Raw genomic sequence first — 25,197 nt, forward strand, 5'->3', positions numbered from 1 at the left:
CTCACAGGGCTCTGTAAGGTGGAGAGGGAACATCCTGCAGCTGAGAGAATGAGGCAGATCTATTTGTGGACTTGGAATGACAAGATATCTTAAGTGAAAACGGGAAGGTGCAGACAGAGCACAGTATCATGCTAGTGGAGTTAGAAACAAAACAAAAGGAATTTATGCACACACCTCATAAGCACAAACACCTCTGAAAAGGATGGTCTTGATACAGGGCCCTGGTTGCCTCTGGGGAGAGCACTCACCCTTCCTCCTGCATTACACATGGGGAGCACACCGAGGCCCAACGCACAATCAGAGGGAGCACCCCAAGGACAAGTGCACACCTCTATGGAGCACACCGAGGCCCGTGACATCCCATGGGAGCACACTGAGGCCCGTGCACACCCCAAATGGAGCACACTGAGGCCCCGGGCCCCCCCCCGAAGGAGCAAAATTGAGGGCCCGGGGCCCTTCCCAAATGGAACCAAACCTGAGGGCCCATGCCCCCCCTTTTTTTGGAGCACACTTGGGGGCCCCGGGCCCCTTCCCAAATGGAAGCAAAAGAGGCCCGGGCCCCATCCCAAAGGGAAACAAATGAGGGCCCCGGCCCCATCCCCCAAGGGAGGAAAACAAAGGCCCGGGCCAACATCCCAATGGAGCACACTGAGGCCCGTGCACACCCGATGGAGCACACTGAGGCCCGTGCACACCCTGATGGAGCACACCGAGGCCCGTGCACATCCCAATGGAGCACACTGAGGCCCAGTATACACCCGATGGAGCACACTGAGGCCCGTGCACATCCCAATGGAGCACACTGAGGCCCGTGCACACCCTGATGGAGCACACCGAGGCCCGTGCACATCCCAATGGAGCACACTGAGGCCCAGTATACACCCGATGGAGCACACTGAGGCCCGTGCACACCCGATGGAGCACACTGAGGCCCGTGCACACCTGATGGAGCACACTGAGGCCCGTGCACACCCGATGGAGCACACTGAGGCCCGTGCACATCCCAATGGAGCACACTGAGGCCCGTGCACATCCCAATGGAGCACACTGAGGCCCGTGCACACCCGATGGAGCACACTGAGGCCCGTGCACACCCTGATGGAGCACACTGAGGCCCGTGCACATCCCAATGGAGCACACTGAGGCCCGTGCACATCCCAATGGAGCACACTGAGGCCCGTGCACACCCTGATGGAGCACACTGAGGCCCAGAGCAGAATTAGAGAGAGCAGTACTAACTTTCTTTCCTGACCCAATGCCTCAGGCAGGCATTTCTCAACTTGTTTTACCCTGTGCCCTCTTTGGAACCAATTACAATATAATTCCTGTGCCTACATTAATATTCCTGTATTTTGAAAAATAATTTACTTTATCAGATCATAACTGTTTTCTTAGAAAATTAACAATGGATTTTAAAAAATCACCAATCTCCTAAGAGATATGTTGATATATATTTTTAAAAATGTATATATCTCATACACAGAGACTGTCACATGAAAAGCAGCAAGTTGCAGACTAAGATACATAGCGCACTCTTGTCTTTGTTTATAAGGGAGAACACTGACAGCCCATCAACAGTAGCCTGAATAGCCCTGACCGGTTTGGCTCAGTAGATAGAGCGTCAGCCTTCGGACTGAAGGGCCCCAGGTTCAATTCCGGTCAAGGGCATGTACCTTGGTTGCGGGCACATCCCCAGTGGGGGGTGTGCAGGAGGCAGCTGATCAATGTTTCTCTCTCATCAATGTTTCTAACTCTTTATCCCTCTCCCTTCCACTCTGTAAAAAATCAATAAAATATATTTTTAAAAAATCAATAAAGTATATTAAAAAAAAGAAGAATCCCTTGCCTAGTTTTAAAAAAACAAACAGTAGCCTGAATAAACAAACACGCATCCACACCACAGGAGCTCTGGAAGCAGCTCCAAGGGACTCCTCTGGAGCTACATCTCGGGGCTGCAGAGTTGCTGATCAGGAGCATGGGACCCAGAGCCACACAGGCTGGGCTCAAACGGTAACTCTGCCACCAGGCAAGCTCACCCTCCCAGTCCGCCCCCCTCTGCGGTAGGCTGGGGACACAGATACTGGTGAGCTGCATGTGCAAAGCCCCGCATACATAGAAAGTGCTCAACTCAAGAAATGTTAACTATACTGAGTGGGACCTGGACCTATCCCATCCACCTTGACTCAGCTGCCCAGCCCCCCAGGGATCCTAGGAACCCTCAGGGATACAGAAGGTTGGATGGGGGTAACTGGAGCTCTCCCAACGCCTGACAAGCTCCCCATCCTGTTCCAACTGGACTGAGGTTGCAAGGTTGCAGCACTCAGAATTCAGAGAAAAAGCAAGGGCCTTGGTCCAGGATATTCCTCAAGGGTTTGCAACATGGTGTCTGGGGCAGAGGGGAGCTCCCACCCAGAGTTGGAGCTGATGTGCCTTCCACGCCTCAAAAGGAAGCTCCCGGGGGAACCAACCTCCTTCCCGCCAAGAGACATGAGAACTATAACAGCTCCACAGAAACCACCTCATTCCATCTCTGTTAAGAGCAGTGGAGGAATGGGCATGTTTCTGATGTGGAAACTGAGGTGCACAGTCACCCTGGAGGTCACACAGCCAGGCTGTGGTGAAGCCACCTGGCTCCTGGCACCACACCACTGCTCCCTGATGAAAGCTACAGCTTCCCAGGTGAGGCCCAGGGGAATGGAGCAGGGCACGCTCCCACGCGCTCAGGGAATAAGGAACACCAAGAGACAGAACTCAGGAGCCAAGGGAAGGAAAGCCACGCCTTGGGAGTTGATCTTTTCGAGAGGGACTCCCCCACAAAGGCCTTCCACTCACACAGGTGCACGCTATTTCTTTAATCCACACCCCAAGATATATGGGTTTGTTTTTTTCTGGCCTGAAATTCACCAAGCCATGTTTTTTTGTTTGTTGTTGTTTTTAGAGAGAGGGGAACGGAGAGGGAGAGAAACATCAATGTGAGAGCACTACATTTAATGGCTGCCTCCTGCATGCCCCTCACGGGGATCAAACCAGCACAGTATGATGCTCAACCAACTGAGCCACACCGGCCAGGGCAAGATGTTTTTATTTTTATTTTTTCCAGAGACAGAAAGGGAGAGGGAGAGAGAGAAAGAGGGAGAGATGGTGGGAGGGAGGGAGGGAGAGAAACATCATTGGCTGCCTCCCTTACACACCTAAACCAGGGGTCAAACCCACAACCTGAGTGTGTGCCCTAACCGGGAATTGAACCTGCCAACTTTCAATGTACAGGACAATGCCCAATCAACTGTGCCACCTGGCCAGGGCTTCACTGTTTCTTTAATCCATGGTTGTACACACATAGTGAGCGTTTTAAAATTTGTAAAAGGACACTTTACCTTAATAAAGTGACTGGACACGTTATCTGAGGTAACCCCATGGTCCTCCTGACAACCTTATGAAGCAGGTATGATGAACATCCTCCTATGAACGAGGAGGCTGAGACACAGAGAGGCTGACAGGCCCAGTTACACAGCCAGCAAGCAGAGGCCCAGGGACCCAGCGGGCCCTACCACCCCCAAAGCACTTCTCCCCTCAGGGGAACTTTCAGGAGCCTTCCTATCCCTCACTTGGGCTCTGAGGCCAGGAAGACACATTTGGTGGATCCAAGCTCCCCCAGGCAGCACCAGTTGTGTGCAGCACAGGCTCAGGAGCCGGGAGCCAGAGCCTGGAGCTCAGCTCTGCTGCAAACCAGCTGTGAGGGGGCCCTGAGTGGCCTCACTTCTCCAGCCTCTGTCTGCCTCCCACATATACCGGGCACCACACAGTGGCTGAGCACACAAACTCTGGAGCCGGGTGGCCTGGCATGATCTTAGCTCTGACCCTCCCGAGGCAACACTGGGGAGACGATTTAACTTCCCTGTGCCTCAGCTGCTGCCATGTAGAGCAGGGACCAGAGGGTTGTGTAAAGGTGAAATGCCACTAGACAGAAAGCATTAAGGCAGTGCCTAGCACAGCAAGTACCTCACGGAGTGGTTGTAGGAACTGGCCCAGCCAGCCAGCCAGCCAGCAATACTTCCTGCCTTCTGGGCGCTAGCCTGGTTCTGGGCACTGAGGCTGCAGCAGAAAACAAGCCCCACGGAGCTCCTAGCCTGATGGAGAAGATAAGTGTATCATGGTTCCAAGGCAGGGACTAGAACAGGAAGCTCCTTCTCAGAGGGTGGTCTGGGAAGGCCTCTCCAAGGAGGTGGTATCTAAGCCAGGGCTTGAAAGATGTTCCTGGAACACGGGCAATCCTAGCACCGAGAACAGGCACCTGGCACCTGGCTATGAAATGAAATGGAGGGAAGGAGGCAGCCATGCAAAGTGTCAGGACGGAAAGGAATCCGTGTGGCCCTGAGCAGGAGGGAGCCTGGGTGTCTAAAGAAGGCCCAGCAGGTGTACTGGAGCTGAAACTGACAGAGAGGGGGATAGAGCAGATGAGGGTAGGAGGGAGGACAGGCCCAGATCCCACTGGGCTACATGTACTGCTGTATTAAGATTTACATCTTAACATCAGGGGACGTCACTGAAGGTTTACTTAGGGATGACAGGACCCAATGTGTTTTAAATTAGCAGCTGCTGTGTAGGACACAGACTGGGGGCAGTGACAGGGCATGAGTAGAATACAGCAGTGCTCCGGGCAGAGGAGATGGAGAAGAGAAAAGGTGCCAACAAGCAGGATTCCATGGGGCAGCCCCAGGCCAGCTTTCACATTTACTTCCTCCTTTGTTCTTCATGACAGGGAACTAGCCCCACTGAGAAAGTGGCACAGTGCTGGTCTGACTCCAGAGCCTGGGCCCCAACCCCGAGATCCCCAGCTGAGCAGGATTAAGTGCACCCCAGAGGGAAGCCCAGTAAACTGGAAGTGGAAGGTCTACCCTCAGCACACAGGTCTGTCCTCTTCACAGTGTCAGGAGTAACAACTCAACTCACTGCTGGTCTGATGACGAATGGGGGGCCTCTCTCCCTACCAGGGCCGTCCTCTGACCCAGAGTGGTGTTTACAGCTGGAGGATATCTGAAGTCCCCGCTGTTCACAGACACCCTGAGATGCCCCCCCCCCCCCCCCCGATCTTTCTCTTATTCTAATTCCCTGTGCCTCCATTTCACTATCATTATCCCTATTTAACAGGTGAGGAACTGCCTCCTAGAAATGTTTTTGTTTTTAAATATATTTTATTGATTTTTTACAGAGAGGAAGGGAGAGGGATAGAGAGTTAGAAACATCGATCAGCTGCCTCCTGCACACCTCCTACTGGGGAAGTGCCCGCAACCCAGTTACATGCCCTTGACCGGAATCGAACCTGGGACCTTTCAGTCCGCAGGCCAACGCTCTATCCACTGAGCCAAACTGGTTAGGGCTCCTAAAAATGTTTTGAGGATGAGTTAATATATATAAAGATCTTAGAACAGGGTGTGGCCAACAGAGAATTAGTTTTAGTTATCCTTTTACTTATTCAACAAGCATTTACTGAATGCTCCCAGCACATATAAATATACAGGTGCTATGGAGGAAAAATAGCAGGGTAAGGGTAAGAGATATGGGGCCAAGGCAGGACACTCTGAGAAGGTGACATCTGAGCAGAGACCCCATGGAGTCAAGGAGAGAATCGTAATGATATCTGGGAGAAGAAGATTCTAAGCAAAGGGAACAACAAGTGCAAAGGTCCTCAAGTAGAAAGTGTGTTTGGCCTATTTAAGGAACAGTGAGGAGACCAGTGTGGCTAAAGTGAGGACACTAGTGGTAGGAAATGATTCTGGAGAGGGGGCCAGATCATGTAGGACTTTGTAGAATATAGCATTGACTTTGTGGTTTATTCCAAGTGGGACTAAAAGCCACTCACTTTTAAGAAGAGAAATTACATTATAAGATTTACATCTAAAAGATCACACTAATGTAATACACTATTAAGCATACCTGCCAAGACCAGGGTCTACAAACTTCTGTATATCGCCAAACTAAATATTTTAGGCTTTGCAGGCCACATGGTCTCTATCACAACGACTCAACTATACCACAGTAGGGAAAAAGCAGCCATGGGTATGGTTGTGTTCCAATAAAACTTTATTTACAAAACAGGAGGCTGAGCTATAGTTTGCCAATCCTGCTCCAGACTTAATTCCCGGTTTACAGGAAATATGGGTACAGAAGACCAAAGTAAACAGTGCCAAAAGTCAGTAAGATAACATGTCCATAGTGTGGCATTCTACAAGACAACTAGCCTGGTTTACCTAAAAAAAAATCAAAGTCATGTGGGGGAAAAGGGAAAGGTCTGAACTACATTAAAATAAGCCAAAAAGACAACATGTACCTTGAATAAATCCTGCTTTACAAAATAGCATTTTGAGGACAACTGGGGAAATTCAAGTATGGCATGGCTATGGGGAGGATGTTACTAGATATCCTATATAATAAAAGGCTAATATGCAAATCAACCACAGTGGACTGACCAGTTGCTATGACACGCACTGACCACCAGGGGGCAGATGCTCAACACAGGAACTGCCCCCTGGTGGTCAGTGCGCTCCCATAGGGGGAGCACCGCTCAGCCAGAAGCTGGGCTCCCACCTCTAGGGCAGTGCTAAGGATGTCCCACTAACGGCTTAAGCCGTCAGTCAGACATCCCCCGAAGGCTTCTGGACTGCTAGAGGGCGCAGGCCAGGCTGAGAGACCCCAACCCCCGTGCACAAATTTTGTGTACTGGGCTTCTAGTATATTATAAAGAATCACCTCAGATGTGATAATGATACCATGATTCTGTAGGAGAATGTCCTTATTCTTAGGAGATGCCTGCTGAGGTATTAAGGAGGTAAGTGTCATATATGAACAGAAGTTCAAGATTCAGCATGAGGCAAACATGACAAATGCTGAATTGCTGACTCAGGGCACAGGAATCTGAACCTTTTTAAAAATATCTTTATTGTTGAAAGTATTACATATGTCCCCCTTTATCACCCTGGACCTTCATTTATTATACTAAATGTGCACTGGAAATAAGTTGGCAGGGTGGGGCTCAGGGAATCCCTCTAGCTGCCCAGGAGAGCCAACTGGGGAGCAGGAGAGGCTACCAGGAGCAGTGAGCAGGCCACTGCAGCATCTAGGCAAGGACCAGCCACCAGTGTGGCCCCTGTCAGCTCTCTGCCGCCACCCCCCACCTCTCTCCAGGCTTGGGCCTATGTGGCTGGGGCAGTGAGGACAGCCCACAGCAGAGCAGACTCCCTTTCACTGGGTTTCTGGCTCACGCCTCACTGGGATAAAGGTCAGGAAGCTGGGGTTTGCTCTCAGAGTAGCCCCAGCCCCACGGCCCTATCCCCCAGTCTTCAGAAAGGGACTTCCCCACACTGAAGGTCATGGTATCTTATTAAAATGAAAACCAGAGCAGGTCTCTTGCCTACGAAAACACTTCGCCAGCTCCCCACGGCTCCTTTTCCCGGCTTGCACACTGTGTGCCAGGTACCGCTGAATCAAGGGCTTCCTGTTTGTCAGCCCCTTGAACCTTTTAGCAACCTGTGACAAACGCCAACTGAGTCACCACCTGCCAAGCCCCTGGGGATCTCCACTGGGAGTCCAGGCCCTGGCTGAACTCACCAGCTTTAAGGTTCTCCACTCCTCCCCTCCCAAAACCTCTGGTGCTTGATTCTTTGGTGACACAAAACCCTCGATGTTCCTGGAATGACAAGCTATCTCACCTCCAGGCCTCTACATATGCTGGTCCCTCTTCCTGGAGTCACCTTCTCCTTCCTATCTCTGTGGCCAACTCCTTCCTACCTATACTTTCAAAACTAGCCAACACTCAGGTCCTATGCATTTATTGGTCTTAATTGGCTTTTACTGACAGTCTATGTTTTGGTTCCCAGTTTTCAGCTGAGTAACCTCAGCTGGCTTGAGATGGTAATTCTGTTCCCCTTGAAGGGGCAAATATATTTTTGATCTTGGGAAGGTATGCAACAATAATTACAGTATAGATTGTGGTAATATGTCTTGTGATACTGTTTTGTGTATGCTCTAGAAATGCACTGTCTGTGAGTATAGCCACTAGTCATATGTGGCTATTTAAATTTAAATTAATTAAATAAAAGAATTTTATTCCTCAGTTGCACCAACCACATTTCAAATGCACACGGGCACCTGCTTGGGCACTGCAAGTATAGAACATTTTTATCATAGCAGAAAATTCTCTTGGATGGCACTGTTTTGGGTTCTCCAGAGGGTCAGCTGAATCCTTATCCAGAGACAAGTTAAAGGAGTATTTCTCAAAGAGAGGCTCAAAGGGATAAAGTAGGGGCAGGGGGGAATATTTGCCACTCATTACAAAGGGTTAAGCTTCCTAAAGCATAAAGAGCTTTCAGAAATAAATAAGAAAAAAGACTACCCAATAGGAAAATAGGCAAAGGATATGAACAGGCAGTTCAGAAAGAGAAATTCACATGGCCCTTGAATATATGGAAGGAACTCTAACCCAGAGGAAAGGCCAATGAAAACCACCCTGAGGTGCCATTTCTCACTGATCAGATTGGTAAAAATCCAAACATCTGAAAACACAACGCTGTGTGGACTCTTAGACATAGCCTAATAGAAACATTTCTCAACATTACAAATACATATCCCCTATAACCCAGCAAGCCTCCATCTAAGAATTCATCTTACAAATTTAGCAGCACATATGCCAACAAGACAAACACAGGTACCGCACTGTGGCATTGCTTGTAATGAGCCAAAGGTTGGAAACAAGCCCAGTGACCATCCATAAAGAATTGCTCTACGAACGAAGGAGCATACAAGTGCAGCTGTTTAAAAAAAAACAAAAATGCAGCAGCAGCTCACTACAGACTGAAGCAAGAGCATTCCCCAAGACAAATTAAGTAAAAGAGCTCGAGTGCATGTACAATGCTACCTTTTGTGTAACAAGGAAAAACCAGGGGAGTCGGGCGTGAAAGGCTCTACCGGAGTGAGCGAGCCCGCCCCTCCGGAAGAAGCTCTTGGAGGGCACATAAGGAGAGCAGTTAACTTGGAGGTGGGACAGAAGGGAGAGGGAAGCTAGACACCTTCCTTATACTGTATGATTTTTAAACTAGGTAAACCTGTATCATCTCTTCTGATTAAGTCTCTGATCGCCTGCCTCAAAAGCAATGGAGATGCACATTAACAATGCAGCTCCCTGACCCTCCACCCATCTCCAGATATCAGAGGCCCTGATGTGGCCTGAGCTCCACCTGTTAAAAACTGGGGTACAGGGGAGTCTGCCCATCTGTACCCCTTCCCCTCATCAGGCCTGCCACTCTCAAAGGGCAGCCACACAGAGGCTCAGACTCGCCTCTCATCTGGAGAGTCTACATGGAAGGTCCTCTCGATGACTGTGGTCCACTGCAAGCAGCGTATGACAAACGTGTTGGGCCGCGGTCTCTCGGTCTTCATCAGCTGGCATTCTGTAGGCAGAGGAAGGACAGAGACAGGAGGGTAAGGGGACAGCCCTGCTGGCCTACAGCCCACATCCCCTAAGTCACATCCTGTGTGCCAACCGCATGCCAGATGGTGTTAAGGACACCTTAGTGACAGATAGCTCTGGACTTGCCCCCGTGGGGCACAAGATCGTGTGTGTGTGTGTGTGTGTGTGTGTGTGTGTGTGTGAGAGAGAGAGAGAGAGAGAGAGAGAGAGAGAGAGAGAGACACTACTAGACTATGACGGCTCAGTGGTCAGAACTGTGATGGGGGGAACCTAGGGCCATCTTCTGGAGGAAGGGGCATCTCTACACTGAACCCTGAAGGAAGAGGGAACATGGGTCAGTCAGATAGAAGGGTCCGTCGTGTACACAGCCCGGAGGTGCCAGAGGGCCCAGCACACTTAGGGAATGGCAAATTCTGCTCATGGTGTGAGGAGCAGGGAAGTGAGACTGGCTGGAGAGGTGGGTAGGAGCCCGCCTGTGGGACTCAGGAGAATGGTGAGGAATCTGGACTTTGTCCTGAGAGCAATAGGGAGCTATGAGAGGCTTAAATAGGGAATGGGCATGGACAGATTTAAACAGATCCCTCTAGCTGCCATGTAGAGGATGAGAAAGAATGGAGGCTGGGAGCCCAGGGAGAAGGCTGGGGCTACACAGAGTGGAGCCATGGAGAGGGGAGGAAAAGGCAGGTAGACAGGCCAGAGGGAGGCAGAGAGAGGCACCTAGGATGAGGCTGAGGCCTGTGGCCTGAGGACTAGAAGACAATAGGGCCCTCCATGAATGGAGATAGGGAGTGGGAGGTTGGGGGAGGAAAGGGGAGACTAGATGGCCAGTTTGGGACATGGTGGGTATGAGGGACCTAGGGAACACCCAGGAAGAAATGAGGAGGAAGCTGCTCAAGACAGGCTGGCAGTTCAGGTGAGAAGCCAGGACTGGCAGCAGCCATGCCAGAGTCACCAGCATACAGGAAAGCAACCAGGACAAGGCATAAGCAGGACAGAGGGGACCAGGACTGGGTTCCAGAGACAGTGGGTAGGGGGAGACTTGGCAAGAGGCTGGAGCACGGAACTAGGTGGGGAGAACGGTGGTCTGTGCTAAGGACTGACAGTGGCGATGGGGGTGTCTTTGAAATGTGCTAAGGATGTGGTAACCGATCAGGTCAGCAGGGAAGGAAGGAAGCAGAATCAGAGGGGGGGGGGGGGGGCAGGGGGCAGAGAGATGGAGGCAGGACTGTGGTTATGCAAGATCCAGGCAAGGGCTTTGGGCCTGCCAAGCTTTCACTAGCCAGGGTCCAGCTGGTAGGCATCATTTCGGATACCACAGAGGGGATGGAGGATGCGAGGTTAGCCCTGTGATCAGCTGAAAGGGAAGCCATGGATGCCTCTAGTTTAGAGGGACAGAGAAACAGGCTGCTACCAGAATGCAGAGGCACATGACACCAGCCAGACCCCAGGGCCTGGCCAGCAGCAGCTGGAACCACAGAGGCAGTGCTGCCTGGGGGAGAGGCTGGGAAAAATGTCTGGCTTCTTCCCTCTTCCCACTTTACCTCACCCAACTGACACGAAGGTGGAGCAGGGGAAGGGTAAGAAATAGGGCAAACAGGCCCTGGTCAGGCCCACAGTCCAAGAACAGCCGATCCCCATGTGCCCACAAGACCAGCCAGTCGTCCTTGGAGCACCCAAACTTTGGCCCAGCCACTTGCCCTAAGACGTACCCGCAACGGAGAAGTTGTTTAAAGGGGGCAGCGTCTGGTCAGGGGCCTCGGGCCGCTCCTTATAGCCAATGAAGGAACCATCACTCTTCAGCAGGAAGTACCGGGGCCTCCACGTCTTGATGTATTCACCTGAACGAAGGCAGAGGAGAGGGAGAGAGGTCAGGGCAGACAGCCCGGTGTAACCATGCCTCACAAGGGGCACCGGGGTGGGAGGAGGGTGGATGAGGGTAGGCAGGAGAGTGCCTCTCCAAGAGAAACCCTTGAGGTCGCCCCTGCTGATGAAGGCTGGTGCCGGGCTGGGCCCAGTGATTCAGAGGTCATGCCTGGCAGGAAGGTGCCTGCTGCAGTGGCCCAGGGCACCAGCTGCCTCAGCGTGTGGCCAACAGCAAGCCATCCTTGCCAGCACGTGGCCCAGTCCCAGGAGAGGCCCAAGCTTCCAAACACACATGCCCTGTGGCCCTGTAAGGCCAAATCCCATGGGCTGGTATTCACCAGTACAGCCGTGCAGTTGGATCAAATGTCAAAACATTGTGCCAGTCCGGGTATAACTGTTGCTGTGCCCTCCAAGTGTCCCTTGACCCCTTCTATTTGTTCTAACTGTGAATATCCAAGCACCCTGTGTATGCACACACACACACACACACACACACACACACAAGAACCCACTCCTCACAAGTCTGCTGAAGAAAATGAGATGGGCTGCGAAATAGGTGAAGGAAATTAAGAGGCACAAACTTCCAGTTATAAAATAAATAAATCATGGGGATATAAAGTACAGCATAGGCGATACAGTCAATAAATATTGTAATTACTTTGTAAGGTGAGAAATGATAACTAGACTTATCATGGGGATCATTTCATAATGTATATACTAGGTGTACTGGTTAATAATGGAGGATTTTGTAATCAAAGAAAACACTATAATTTCAAGAGAAACATCAAAAGTGCTTAATTCAAAGCAATGTCCATCGCTAGCTACACATTTCTCCCATCTTTCAGGTAATTTGTGGATACCGTCCCAATAGAACTTTTCTTGTTCTGAGGCAAACCATTCAGAGACCCAATTTTCCACTTTATGTTTTGAAGTGCTGCTTAGAAAGTGTGTGTGCTATCGATCAGAACAAGTGGTAATTTGAAGGAGCAAGGTCTGGTTAGCAGGTGGGTTAATACTTCCCAGGCAAGATCTTTTAATGTGTCTTTAACTGGTTTTGAAGTGTGTGATGGTGCGTCATTATGAAGCAAAATTACTTTGCTGTGTCTTCTGGCACATTCTGGTCATTTCATGATCAAAGAGTGGTTCAAATTGATTATTCGTTGTCAGTGGTGATCAGTATTAATGGTTTCACCTGGTTTTAGAAGGTCATAATACACCACAACTTCCTGATCCCACCAAACGCAGAGCATTGTCTTCTTTCCGAAGCGATTTGGCCTTGCAGTGGATGTTGATGGTTGACCTGAATCAACCCATGATTTTGTGCATTTGGGTTTCTCAAAATAAATCCACTTTTCATCGCCAGTCACAATTCGATGCAAAAAAGACTTTCTTTCGTGCCATTGGAGCAACATTTTACTAATGACTTTTCGGTTTTCTATTTGTCTTTCGTTCAGTTGATGTGGCACCCATTTTCCTTCCTTTAAAATCTTTCCCATTGCTTGTAAACGATCAGAAATTGTTTGCTGAGCAACGTTTAATCTTTCTGCAAGTTGTTTTTGAGTTTGAAACGCATCTTTATCCAATAATGCTTGTAATTGTTGGTCTTCAAACTTTTTCGGTTGACCTGGACATTCTTTGCCTTTCACACCGAAATAATCTCTTTTAAAGTGTTTAAACCAACGTTCACAAGTATCTTGAAATGGAGCATGTTCACCATAAGCTTCCCGAAGTATTCAGCAGCACTTTTCTTCAAAATAATGAATTAAAACTTCCCACAAATGCTCTTTTTTTGGCATGAAAATCTACAATTTTAAGTGTAAAAATATCTATGATGTTAACACCTTCTGAAAATTTGACATATGAAGTTTTGAAGCTTGTTGTCAATACAACAAAACAGCATACATATCAAATTGCATATATATCAACATATGTGTAACTCCATCTAGTGAAAAAAATCCGCATTATTAACCAGTACAGTACACCTGGTAAATATCAAATTCCTGAGGTACAACTGAAACAAATAGGACAGTGTACATCAATTATATTTCAATAAAATAAAAGTTTTCAATAAAATAAAATGCTATTTAAGTCCTCAAAAGATAAAAAAAGATGGTGAAACAAAACTTGTATATAAATGCCCATAGCAACATTATTCATAATAGTAAAAAGTGAAAATGACCCCAAAGTCCATCAACTAATGAATGGATAAACAAAGTATGGCATATCCACATAATATAATACTATTCAATCATAAAAAGAAACAAAATATGAACACACGCTACAACACAGATGAACCGTAACTAAAAGAACCACAAATTAGATGAGCATATTTATATAAAATGTCCAGATTAGGCAAATCCGTAGACATGAACAGCAGTGTGTGAGACTGTGCACCACAAGAGGCACCTAGGTGGGAGGAGGGAGGACAGGAAAGCAGGCAGGAGCACGGTAATAAAATGTGTTAATATTAATTGTGGAGATAGTTGCACACTCTGGATACTAAAAGCCACTGAACTGTACAGTTTAAAAGGCTGAACTGCACCCGGCTGGCATGGCTCAGTGGTTGAACATCAACCTATGAACCAAGAGGTCACGGTTCAATTCCCGGGCAGAGCACAGTCCCAGGTTGTGGGCTCAATCCCCAGTGTGGGGTGTGCAGGAGGCAGCAGAGCGATGATTCTCTCTCATCATTGATGTTTCTACCTCTCTCTCCCTCTCTCTTACTTTCTGAAATCAGTACAAATATATTTTTAAATAAGTAAATAAAAGGCTAAATTGTATAGTATGTAAATTATATCTTAAACTGTTAAAAACTATGCGATCACAAGCATACAGCCTCCAGCTTAGGGCCCAGCACACACTGCAGGCACTCAATAAATGCTCTTATCATCAGCTTACTTTGGCACATGTGAAATAGGATGGCAAGGTGAGCTCTGGGCTATATTTGCTGTGCGGCCGCCAGTAAGTCATTTCACTTCTGAATCCCTGTTTCCTCTTAAGGGGCTATCCATTAAACCAGCGGTTCTCAACCTGTGGGTCGCGACCCCTTTGGGGGTCGAACGACCCTTTCACAGGGGTCGCCTAAGACCATCGGAAAACACATATATAATTACATATTGTTTTTGTGATTAATCACTATGCTTTAATTATGTTCAATTTGTAACAATGAAAATACATCCTGCATATCAGATATTTACATTACGATTCATAACAGTAGCAAAATTACAGTTATGAAGTAGCAACGAAAATAATTTTATGGTTGGGAACTGTATTAAAGGGTCGCGGCATGAGGAAGGTTGAGAATCACTGCATTAAATGATACTGATGATGATGATGATGATGATATAACATTATAGTGGTACTTTGTGCCACATACTGTCCTAAGTATATCTTATAGGTTTTAACTTACTAAATTCTTTCAATTTTAGATACTAAGTAATTTCATGTATATAAAGTTCAAAAACTAGCAAAACCCCAAGTTTAACAACAGATTAAAAGGATTACACACCATGACCAAGTGGGTTTTATCCCAGAAATGCAAGGGTGGTTCAATATATGAAAATCATTCAATTTTATACACATTATTAAATGAAGGAAAAAAGACACATGATCATTTCGATTGAGGCAGAAATAGCATTTGACAAAATCCTACATCCTTTCATGATAAAAATACTCAGCAAACTAGGAATAGAAGGGAAGTTCCTCCACATGATAGAGAGCATCTATGAAAAACCCACAGCTAACATCATACTCAGTGATGAAAGACCAAAAGGTTCCCCTAAGATCAGGAACAAGACAACAATGTCCACTTTCACCACTGCTATTAAACATGTTATTGGACATTTTAGTCAGAGAAAAATAAAACGATAAAAGGCATCTGATGTGAAAGAATAACTATCTATATTTGAAGACTAGAGGCCCGGTGCACGAATTCGTACACCAGTGGGGTTCCTCGGCCTGGCATATGGGATCAGGCCGAAACTGGCTCTCCGATATCCCTTGAGGGGTCCTGGATTGTGAGAGGGCACAGGCCAGCCCTAGTGATCCCACCGGTGCACGATCAGGGCCGGGGAGGGATGCAGGAGGTTGGCCCACAGGGGAGGGACCGCAGGAGAGCTCCAGGGCATGTCCAGCCCATCTCATTCAGTCGAGATTGGCCAGACCCCAGCAGGAAGCTAACATACCAACTGGAGCATCTGCCCCCTGGTGGTCAGTGCACGTCACAGCTAGCGGTTGAGCAGCCTCAGCATATCATCAGCATATTACGCTTTAATTGGTTGAACGGCCAACTGGTTGACCGAACACTTAGCATATTAGGCTTTTATTATATAGGATGACATGATCCTATATATTTAGAAAATCACAAAGAATCCACGAAACAATTACTAGAACTAATAAACAAATTCAGCAAAAGAACAGGCTAATCAGTTGTGTTTCTATACACCAGCAGTAAACAATCCAAAAAAGATTAAGAAAACAATTCCACTTACAATAGCATAAGGAGGTAAAAGATTTATGCACTAAAAACTATAAAACATTGCTGAAAGAAATGAAATACCTAAAGAATTCAAAGACATCTTGTGTTCACAAATTGAAAGATTTGATATATTTAAGATGAAAACACTACCAAAGCGATCTAAAGTCAGCACATCCCCTAACGATATTCCAACATCCTCTTCTGCAGAAATGAAAAAGCCAATCCTCAAATTTACATGGAATTCAAATTCACATGGCCAGGGACCCCAAACAGCCAAACAATATTGAAAAAGAACAATAAAGTAAAAGTACTCACACTTTCTGATTTCATTACAAAGCTAAAATAACTGAATCAGTGTGGCATAGGATTGACATATAGGCCAATGGAATAGAATTGTCAAAAACAAGCAAACAAACAAAAAAACCCATGGTCAACTGATTTTCAACAGGAGTGTCAAGACCATTCAACAAATGGTACTGGGACAACTGAATATTCACATGCAAAAAACAAAAAACAAAACCAGAGTTGGATGCTTATCTCACACCGTATCACACATACAAAAATTAACTCAAAAGGATCTACTTAAATATAAGAAAACTATAAAACTCTTAGAAGAATACATAGGGGTAGATCTTCCTGACCTTGGATCTGGCAGGGTAGCTAAGTGGGTAAGAGTGTTGTCCTGATACGCCAAGGTTAAGGGTTTGTTTTCCAGTCAGGGCACATACAAGAATCAACCAATGAACGCATCAGTAAGTGGAACAACAAATCAATGTTTCTCTCTCCCTCAATCTCTCTCTCCCTTGGGCTCTCTCTTAAAAAAAAAAAAATAAATTTTTTTTTTTAATTCTCATCTGAGGATATGTTCTTCACTGATTCTATAGAGAGGAAGGGAGAGTGGGAGGGGGCGAGGGAAGGAGAAACATCGATGTGAAAAAGCATCCATCAGTTGTCTCGTTGCCTCCCATACCAGGGATGGAACCCACCCGCAACTTGGGTATCGAACTTGTGACCCTTCGCTTCATGGGACGACACTCTAACCAACTGAGCCACACTTGCAGGGCTATAAAAAAATTTTCTTGACCTTGGATTTGACAATGGATTTTTAGATATGACACCCAAAATACAAGCAACATAAGAAAAAATAAAGTAGATTCACTGAAATTAAAAACTTTTATGCAAAGAACATTATCAAGAAACTAAAAAGACAAACAAAAAATGGGCAAAAATATTTGCAAATCATATATCTGATAAGAGTTTAGTATCTAGAATACATAAAGAATTCTTACAACTCAACAACAAAAAGACAAATAGCCTGATTATACAATGGCAAAGAACCTGACTAGACAGTTCTCCAAAGAGATAAAAATGGGCAACAAGCATATGAAAAGATGCTCAACATCATTAGTCATTAGGGAAATGCAAATCAAAACCATGAGATAACACTTCACACCCACTAGGATGGCTGCAATTAAAAAAAAGAAAAGAACAATGTTGGTGAGGATGTGGAGAAACTCAAACCTGGTGGAAATGTAAAATGGTGCAGCCATATGGAAAAGTTTGGCACTTCTTCTAAAAGTTAAATATAGAATACACTGAAGATTACAAATATAGGATATATAACCCAGATTATTTACATCTACGTGTTATCTAATTATTTAGACTTTTAGCATATAAATATAGGATATTCGATCTAATTTGTGTAATTTACACAAATATAGATTATAAATATAGAAATACTCAAATACTTGTACACAAATATTCACTGTAGTACTATTCACAATAGCCAAAAGGAAGAAATAACTCAAATGTCCATCAACAGACATATGGATAAACAAAATGTGGTATATTCACACAATGGAATAGTATTTGGACATAAAAAGGAATGAAGTGCTGATCCATGCTACAGCATGGATGAACCTCAAAAACATTATGCTAAGTGAAAAACGCCAGACACAAAAGACCACAAATAGTATGATTCATTTATATGAAATATCCAGAATAAGTCAATCCATAAAGACAGAAAACAAACTGGTGGCTGCAGGGGTAGGAGGGGGAAAGGGAACTGAGTGCTTAATGAGCACAGGGCCTTCTTTTAGGGTGAGGAAAATGTTTTGGAACTAGACAGAGGTAGTGGTTACACAACACTGTGAATGTACGTAACAGCCACTGAACTGTACACTTGAAAATACAGTAGGTCCTCGGGTTACGTCGGAGATCCGTTCCTACGGTGCAACGTAATGCGATTTTCGCCGTAAGTCGGAACCCACCTACATAAGCACCTACATCACTCACATGGAGCACATACACAGCAGTAATGAAGTGAAAGAAGTAAAAAAAAATTTTAAAGAAAAATAACAATTCCTGACCTTTACTTGTGATAAATAATAAAAAACACAAAGCACATATATACATACGTCGAAATGACGGTATTTTTTTAAAAATAAATACCGTAAATGGGAGATGGCAACGGAACCACGAAACTACGTAGTAGTCGAGTCCGATGTAACCTGAGGACTGCCTGTAGTTAATTTTGTGTTATGTAAATTTCACCTCAATTTTTTAAAAAATAAAACAAAACTCGAAAAACTAACTTATGCTATTGGAAATTAGGAGAGTTACTGCTTGGGAGTGGCAGGGGGCTTCTGGAGACTGTCTTGTTCTATTTCTTGATCTGAAACTAGTTTGGGGATGAGCTTATGATCCAGGCACTTAACCTATAGTGTTTTATACTAAGAACAAGCTAAGAAGACAAAAGAAACCTAGAAGGAAAGAAAAAACATCCCCACAACAATCCCAGTTTACAAATGAGGAAACAGAGGCACAGAGAGGTCCCATTACTTGCCCAAGGCTCATAGCTGTTGACCAGAATAGCTAGGATGGAGCTGGGTTTGCTTTGTCCACGCTCTTGACCACGACACTGTCTGCCTCGAAAATGGCAGATAGGACCAGGCCTGGGGGGGCCTGGCAGAGGCTGTTCTGGAAAGGGAACCAGCACATAGCATGAGCCACTCCAATAACGGTGCTCTCCCTTCAGCCATTCCTTGAACAGACCTTACCAGGACAAGAAGCAGCCTGTGGGCCAGGCCTTGGAAGCACTGGTTCAAAGTCAGAGGATGCAGTGCTGCCACCTTCTCAATGGAACCTCCAGAGTCAGTCTTCCTGCTTAGCCTCAGCGTCCTGGTCTGTAAGATGCCCGCCTCACAAGACAGCTAAGAAAATGCAACAAAATCGGGCTTCCTACAGCACAGCCCATGCCTGGCACAGAATGGGCACAAAGTAAACTGGGACTGCTATTATTGTAAACACCAGGGGTGGGATGGTGCAGGTGCCAAAACAGTCGCAGTCAGCAGAAGCCACCTTGCCTTGCCCATCTCTGCCAGCTGCTGCTCAGAACAATGGGCACTGAGAGGCCCAGGAGTGAAACAAATATGTGTGTGTGGTGCAAACCCAAGGCAAGTGTGTCCCAGGTAGGCCATCTCAACAGCTCATCTGGTCTCCCTGTAGCACAAATGAAGGCAGTGAAGGCCTGAGAGGGGCTGAGATTCACTTAATGCTATCAGCAGACCTGGACTAGAGACAAACCCCCATCCCTGCCACAGTCCTCCAGCCACCTCCAGGGCACCCACACCCCAGCCCACACCCATGGGCCTTGGGAAAATCAGGAGCTTGAGACTCTGGCCCACAGACCACACTAGTCTCCGCCCACCCTCCCCCCACACCACCCCCCCCCAACACACACACACAACCTCAACCATTCATTCAACAATTGGTTACTGAGCACCTACTGCATGCCATGTCTTTTCTAGGCACTGGGGCTACCACAGCAAACAAGCTGGATCAAACCCCTGCCCTCAAGGAGCTCACAGCGTCAGAGGCCTGCGTTGTTAACCCATTTTACAAATGTGCAACCAAGGCTCAGAGAGGTGACAGCTTACTCACAGTCACACCAAGAGGAAGTGGCAGAGCCAGGGTTAGAACCTTGACATCTGCCCAGGTTCAGAAAGTTCCATCGATGGCCCCAAACACAAGGCCCAATCTGAGAGGTAGACTGACATGTCCTGAATGACACCCCTGTCTTTTGAGGGCAACAGGAATAGATCTCCCTGCCCAGTCTGATGGGGGAGGCCTGGCCCGGGGGAACTGCCTCTGCCCCTCATCACTGCAGTCTGCAGCCTAGGGCAGGGCAGGATGGGTGGGCATTTCTCCCTGTTCCCTAAAGGCCAGCCCCATCAGCCTCCCTGCCCTCTTCAAACATGCCTGTCCACTCCCCTCTCCAGACTCGTGGGCTGTCCCCTTCACCCTCATGCTCTTGCCTCAGTTAGCCATGGGACTCACTCCCTTGCCTCCCTCAGGTCTTTATTCAAATGGGCCCCTCTCAGCAAGGCTCTCTCTGACCACCCTGTCTATGACAGTGCCCCCTGCCTGTTTCACAGCCCCTCCTGTACACGATGCTTGGTTTTTCTCCATGGCACTTACCACCAGTGCCACTGCCCTCCCCATTAAATGTAAGACATGAACATGAAGATGGGGACTTTGCCTGTTTGGTTCACTGCTATATTCCCAGTGCCCAGATAAGTGCCTGGAACACAGCAGCTGCTCAATAAATGTCTGCTGAATGAATGAAAGTACATGAAGAGCAGCTATCACAGGCCTGAAACCCTCCCTCCCTAGAGGAAGGTCCAGGAGGCCAGGACAGCCTGCCTCCTTCCTCCTCAGCCTGGACAAGCCAGCTCTCAGCTTGTGCTTCTTCCCAGCTGCACGCAGCAGCAGAGCTGGCAAGTGCCACAGTTTTATGGACAGGCAGCCTGGGACCTAGAAGTCTGTCTCTTAGTCTTTACCCTGTAAATACCTTCAGTCACTGGCTGCTCACCAGTACAACCAGATCGGTCACACCACGATTCACAACCTCCTCGGCTTCCAATCACCTAGAGACTTCCATTGTGCCACTTCCTCCTGCTCTCCCTCCCTCACTCTCTGCTCCAGCCACACTTCCACTTTTGTCCTTGTGTCACCTTTACCCCGCTCCCTTACCTGCTCCAGCCTCTGTTTATCTCCTCAGAACGACTTCCCCTGACCACCCATCTCTCTCCGGCCCCCTCCCTCTCAGAGTTCCTATTTTCACAACAGTACTTACCACCACTACCATCACATGTCTGCATATTTGTTTGTTTGTCCCCACCTCCCAATGGAATGGAAATTCCATAAGGGCATCACGCTGTCTCCAGAGCCTGGGACACCCTGGCATAAACCACACATTCGATGAGTATTTGCTGAATGAGTGTGTTACTTCAATTAAGTGACTTCCCTTCTCTGAGCCTCAGTTTCTTTACCTATAAAATGGGGCTATGAATGAAATCACTAGTGCAGAAGCAGAGCTCAAGGCTGGGCATGCGGACTCATGCAAAGTATCTAGGTAGACCTGGAGACTTGGCCCCAGGCAGAGCCACAGCTCCTCTGCCCAGACTACTGCTGAAGGATTTCATGAAATGAGTGGTAAAGAGCTACTGGCTGGGATGCTGTGAAGACCCTGCACCTCTGCTTCTCACAACATCAGCTGCCAGGAGGAGAGGGGAGGGGAGGGGGAGGGGGAGAAAGGAAGAGAGAGAGATGCACAATCCCACAGGCATAAGTGGCCCCTTACCACGCTTGTGGAGCCAGCCTTCTTTGATGACAGACACCTCGTTCATGGTGGCAGCGTGACACGCTGTCACCTAGCTCAGGACAGTTCAGGGCAGCAGGACATGCAGGAACAGAGCACAATCTGCAAGACAAGAGAGGAGCTCATCAGAGTTGGAGGGAGACTGGGCCCCAGCCCCTTCCCAGGGGACCTCCAGGCTCTGTGGCCCCTGTGGATGCTGTTTGTTCTGTACATGGTGGAGCCAGTGAGAGTGGGAGAACTAGTGAGTGGGAGTGGGGGGGGGGGGATGTGGCTGTGTCTCCGGGGACCCCAACCTAGGGGTGGGGGAGCAGGAAGGACACAACCCTGGCCACAGAGCCCTACTCTGCAGGGATCAGAGCTCCCTGGCCTATGTGCAGGCCAGACCCTGTGCTCAACACCCACAACACCCACACTGAGCAGAGGCAGCCCATCCACCCACCCTCACCCCAGGCTGGGAGGGTGGTAAGGGAGCTATGGCCCCACCCCCAGCGTCACTCCCATGCCCCAACACTGAGGTAACCTAGATGAATCAGACAGCCCTGGGCACCTGAGGGAGTGCTCAAAGCCAACAACATCTGCCTGCCACCCCCCAGCAAACACACACCCTCACTCACTCTCTCCTTTCCAAACCAGGCCAACAACCTGCCATCTTTAGCAAGCCAAGTACTCCCCCTCCCCTGCCTCAGGCCACCCCATGTCAGCCGCAGCCTCAGGTCCCTCCTTGCCCCTATTAAAAAAAAAAAAAAAAAAAAAAAGGGCCTCAGGTGCTCCAGGAAAGCAACCTACTGTGCAGACACTTGTCTGGGGCCCAGGAGCCAGTCCTGGGGGCTTGATCAAGGCCCTGGTTCCTTCCCCAAGACCTCCCTTTCTGTCCTCAGGGACCAGCAGCTGATAGACTGACAGACGCCGAGGCTGCTGATTCTGTCTCAGGTTCCCAGGCGGGAGGGTGGAGGGGAGAAGGACAGGAGGCAGCCACCAGCCCGGCCCCTACCTGGAGCTGCAGGCCTGGGCAGGAGCCACGAGCCACAGAGCCCAAGGCGCCTTTCGCCTTTCCTAGCCTAGGGTTATTTGCGGACAGCAGGTCAGGAGCTACGGTGGCCCCCAGCAGCTGCCTCTAGGGACACTGTGGGCATCAGCTTTCTCCCGTGCCCCAGGGGAGCTGGTGGGCTGGACACACTACTGCCTGGCATGTGACCGTGGCAAGCTGCCGGGCTGGGCAGAGGGAAGAAGGTAAGTGGGAGGAAGCAGGGGAGAGACAAGATGAACAGTGACAGGGAAGTAAACAGCGGGCTGAGAAATCATGTTCTGAACTCCAACCTGCAAAGACAGCGCCAGAAGCAGCAACAGGGGCTCCCCTCACCAGCAGACATGACAGGCCCCCCAAAGGACTCACACCCCACGAACCCAATACCCAGGACTGCCAGACCTTCCATCCTCAATATCCCACCAGTCTGTTTTAATCACTAATGTGACCAGTTTCTCCATCCAGCCCTCCCTGAGTCTGGCTCAGGGCCAGCACTATCCTTTCCCAGCAGGGTCCCGCTATACCTGCTCCCTGGACTCCTCCCCTTCTATCTTTCCCCGATTCCACAGCTAGAAGGACCCTCAAACCTAACCCTGTCCTTCCCCTACTCAAAACCCTCCCGTGGCTTCCCACTGGCCTCGGGAAAGTGACAAGCTCCTAGGCTTGGGATTCAAGGCCCTTCAGGACCCGGCCTCCGCCCGCCTGTACTCCACTGTCTCCTACCCTGCTGACCAGGGTGGTCCCAGCCACCCAGCTTCCTAACCACTTCTCCCACAGGGCCCCACCTTCCCTCACCTCCCATCATCTCCTCTCCTCTCCCCTAACCAGTCTTCTCCCTGGGTTCTCAACCTCTGCACTCAGCTCCTACATTCCATCTAAATCTGGCCTTCTCTCCCTGTGAGCCAAGAGGCACCTAGAAAGCCCTCAATAAAGGCTAATGACCATGACAATGATTACAGCTGGCACCACCTCCCCAATCCCTCTTCCCCCATCCTACTCTCTGCCTGCTTGTCACTTAGGCCCTTCCCTCTGGCCTCCATCCCCCACACCTTCGTGAGTTTTCCCTCCTCGAGGTCTCAGCTGAACCGATTCCTCCTCCAAGAAGCCTTCCTGACCTCAGAGGCTTCACTGGGTGCCCTCTGTGCACTTCCTCCACCACTTCTCCCCACACCTGCTAGTGCTCACAGTGAGCCAGCACCACATCTGGTATCGGCAGAGTACACAATGAATGAATCCAAGTCTCCCCAGTAGACGCCCCCCACTCCCCAGCCCAGGAACAGACACAGCCACAGAAACACTCCCAGAGTCTAATCATGCCACCAATTTGTTTGAGGGTGTCCTAAGCTCTAGAGACTATCCTGGGTGCCAGACACAGAGCATCACTAAGACACATTTCAGTGGGGGAAGCAGACACATAACAACGGCAGGTGGTGGCGACCCTGCTGAGAATAAAAATAAAGCAAGAGAAAAGGATGGCTGGGAAAGGAGCTATGTTAGCCACATGCTGTGGGGGACATGTGAGCAGGGTGAGTCCTGAAATGTAGGCAAAAGAATTCCAGGCAGGGCAACAGCAAGTGCAAAGCCCCTGAAGCAGAAAGGAGCTTGTGAGCAGGGAGAACTGCCAAGGGCCCACGTGGCTGCAGGTCAGAAGCCAGGAGAGGCGCCTGGGAGCACACTTAGGGCCGGGCAGCTGTGGTGGGAGCTTAGGGAATTCCTCCCCAACACAGGGGCCAATATTGCACTTTCCCAGGAGGGAGTTCAGTTTGGAATAGTTCCCAAAGGGCTGGGATGGACCCAGAGTCCAAAGGAAGGGTGCTGTGGAAGGAAAGGACAGGGCCTGGTGTCCAATATCAGCGCTCCTCTCCCCTCCCCTCCCCAACCCAGCAACTTCATTTCACCTCAAGGAGCCTCCGTGATTCAGCACTGACGCGCCCAGTGTGTACAAAGGTTCAGCCCACAGCCTAGCCCCTAAGAACCCGCAAACACATGGCTGCCGTGATGGGAAAGAGAGAAGTGAAGGCGGCCACGTGTGACCTGGAGTGGTCAGGGTTGCAGAGTCCGGGAGTCACTGCCAGCTGGGTGGCTGTGAGCAGGGTGACAGCGTTCCCATGGAGTCTCTCTTAACACGTTAAGCGCCCAGCCCGTTTTGTCTTCCGGGCGGAAAGATAGTGTCAGTCACCGGTGACTGACAGGGCGCTTAATGTGTTAAATGCTCCCAACCACCCACCAGAGAGGCAGTGACCACACCTGGGGTCGGCAGAGCACAGGGAGGGAAAGCGGTTACCTTGGGTCTCCCAGCTAAGCAGTGGTGGAGGCCCCGGCAGTCACTTTTTACATTCTCATTTCAGCGACTAAGAAGCCAGCAGTAGCTTGGGCTAAGGCAGGGGGAGGAACTGGAAGATCCCTAGTTTTCCCGCCTGGATCCTGCCCTGTCCTCCCACTGAGGGTGGCGCCTCTGCTGAGGTGTTTGTGACGCAGTCCTGCGGTGATGAAACACCAGGCACCTCAGCCAAGAGGATGGCCTGCTCCCCGGGGAGCTGCGATGGAGGTCAGAGACCAGCCTCTAGAGGCCAAGTGTCCGCACACAGGGGGCCTGCCCTGGCCAATGGCCTGCAAACAGCATGCCCACAGTGGAGAGCACCTGCATGGCCCCACCCCCACTCCCTGCTGCTCCCTAGGCTGTCCGGATCTGAGTCTGCTGAAGGCCT

The 25,197-nt window shown here is 48.9% G+C and overlaps 1 protein-coding gene across 1 annotated transcript in view; it reads right to left on the bottom strand.

Annotated features, from left to right (window-relative positions):
* The window catches only part of AKT2 (AKT serine/threonine kinase 2), a 53,144-nt gene that overhangs the window by 10,256 nt on the left and 17,691 nt on the right, over positions 1–25,197 (bottom strand). Inside the window, exons 2-4 of the mRNA XM_023760572.1 lie at positions 21,448–21,567; positions 11,173–11,301; positions 9,332–9,443 (exon numbers count right to left, since the gene is read on the bottom strand). Coding sequence (XP_023616340.1) covers positions 9,332–9,443; positions 11,173–11,301; positions 21,448–21,493 — 287 coding nt within the window. The 5' untranslated portion in view covers positions 21,494–21,567. The remainder of the gene's footprint in view (positions 1–9,331; positions 9,444–11,172; positions 11,302–21,447; positions 21,568–25,197) is intronic.

This window comes from Myotis lucifugus, unplaced genomic scaffold (genome assembly GCF_000147115.1).
Source record: "Myotis lucifugus unplaced genomic scaffold, Myoluc2.0 scaffold_185, whole genome shotgun sequence".
In the NCBI taxonomy this organism is placed as follows: domain Eukaryota; kingdom Metazoa; phylum Chordata; class Mammalia; order Chiroptera; family Vespertilionidae; genus Myotis; species Myotis lucifugus.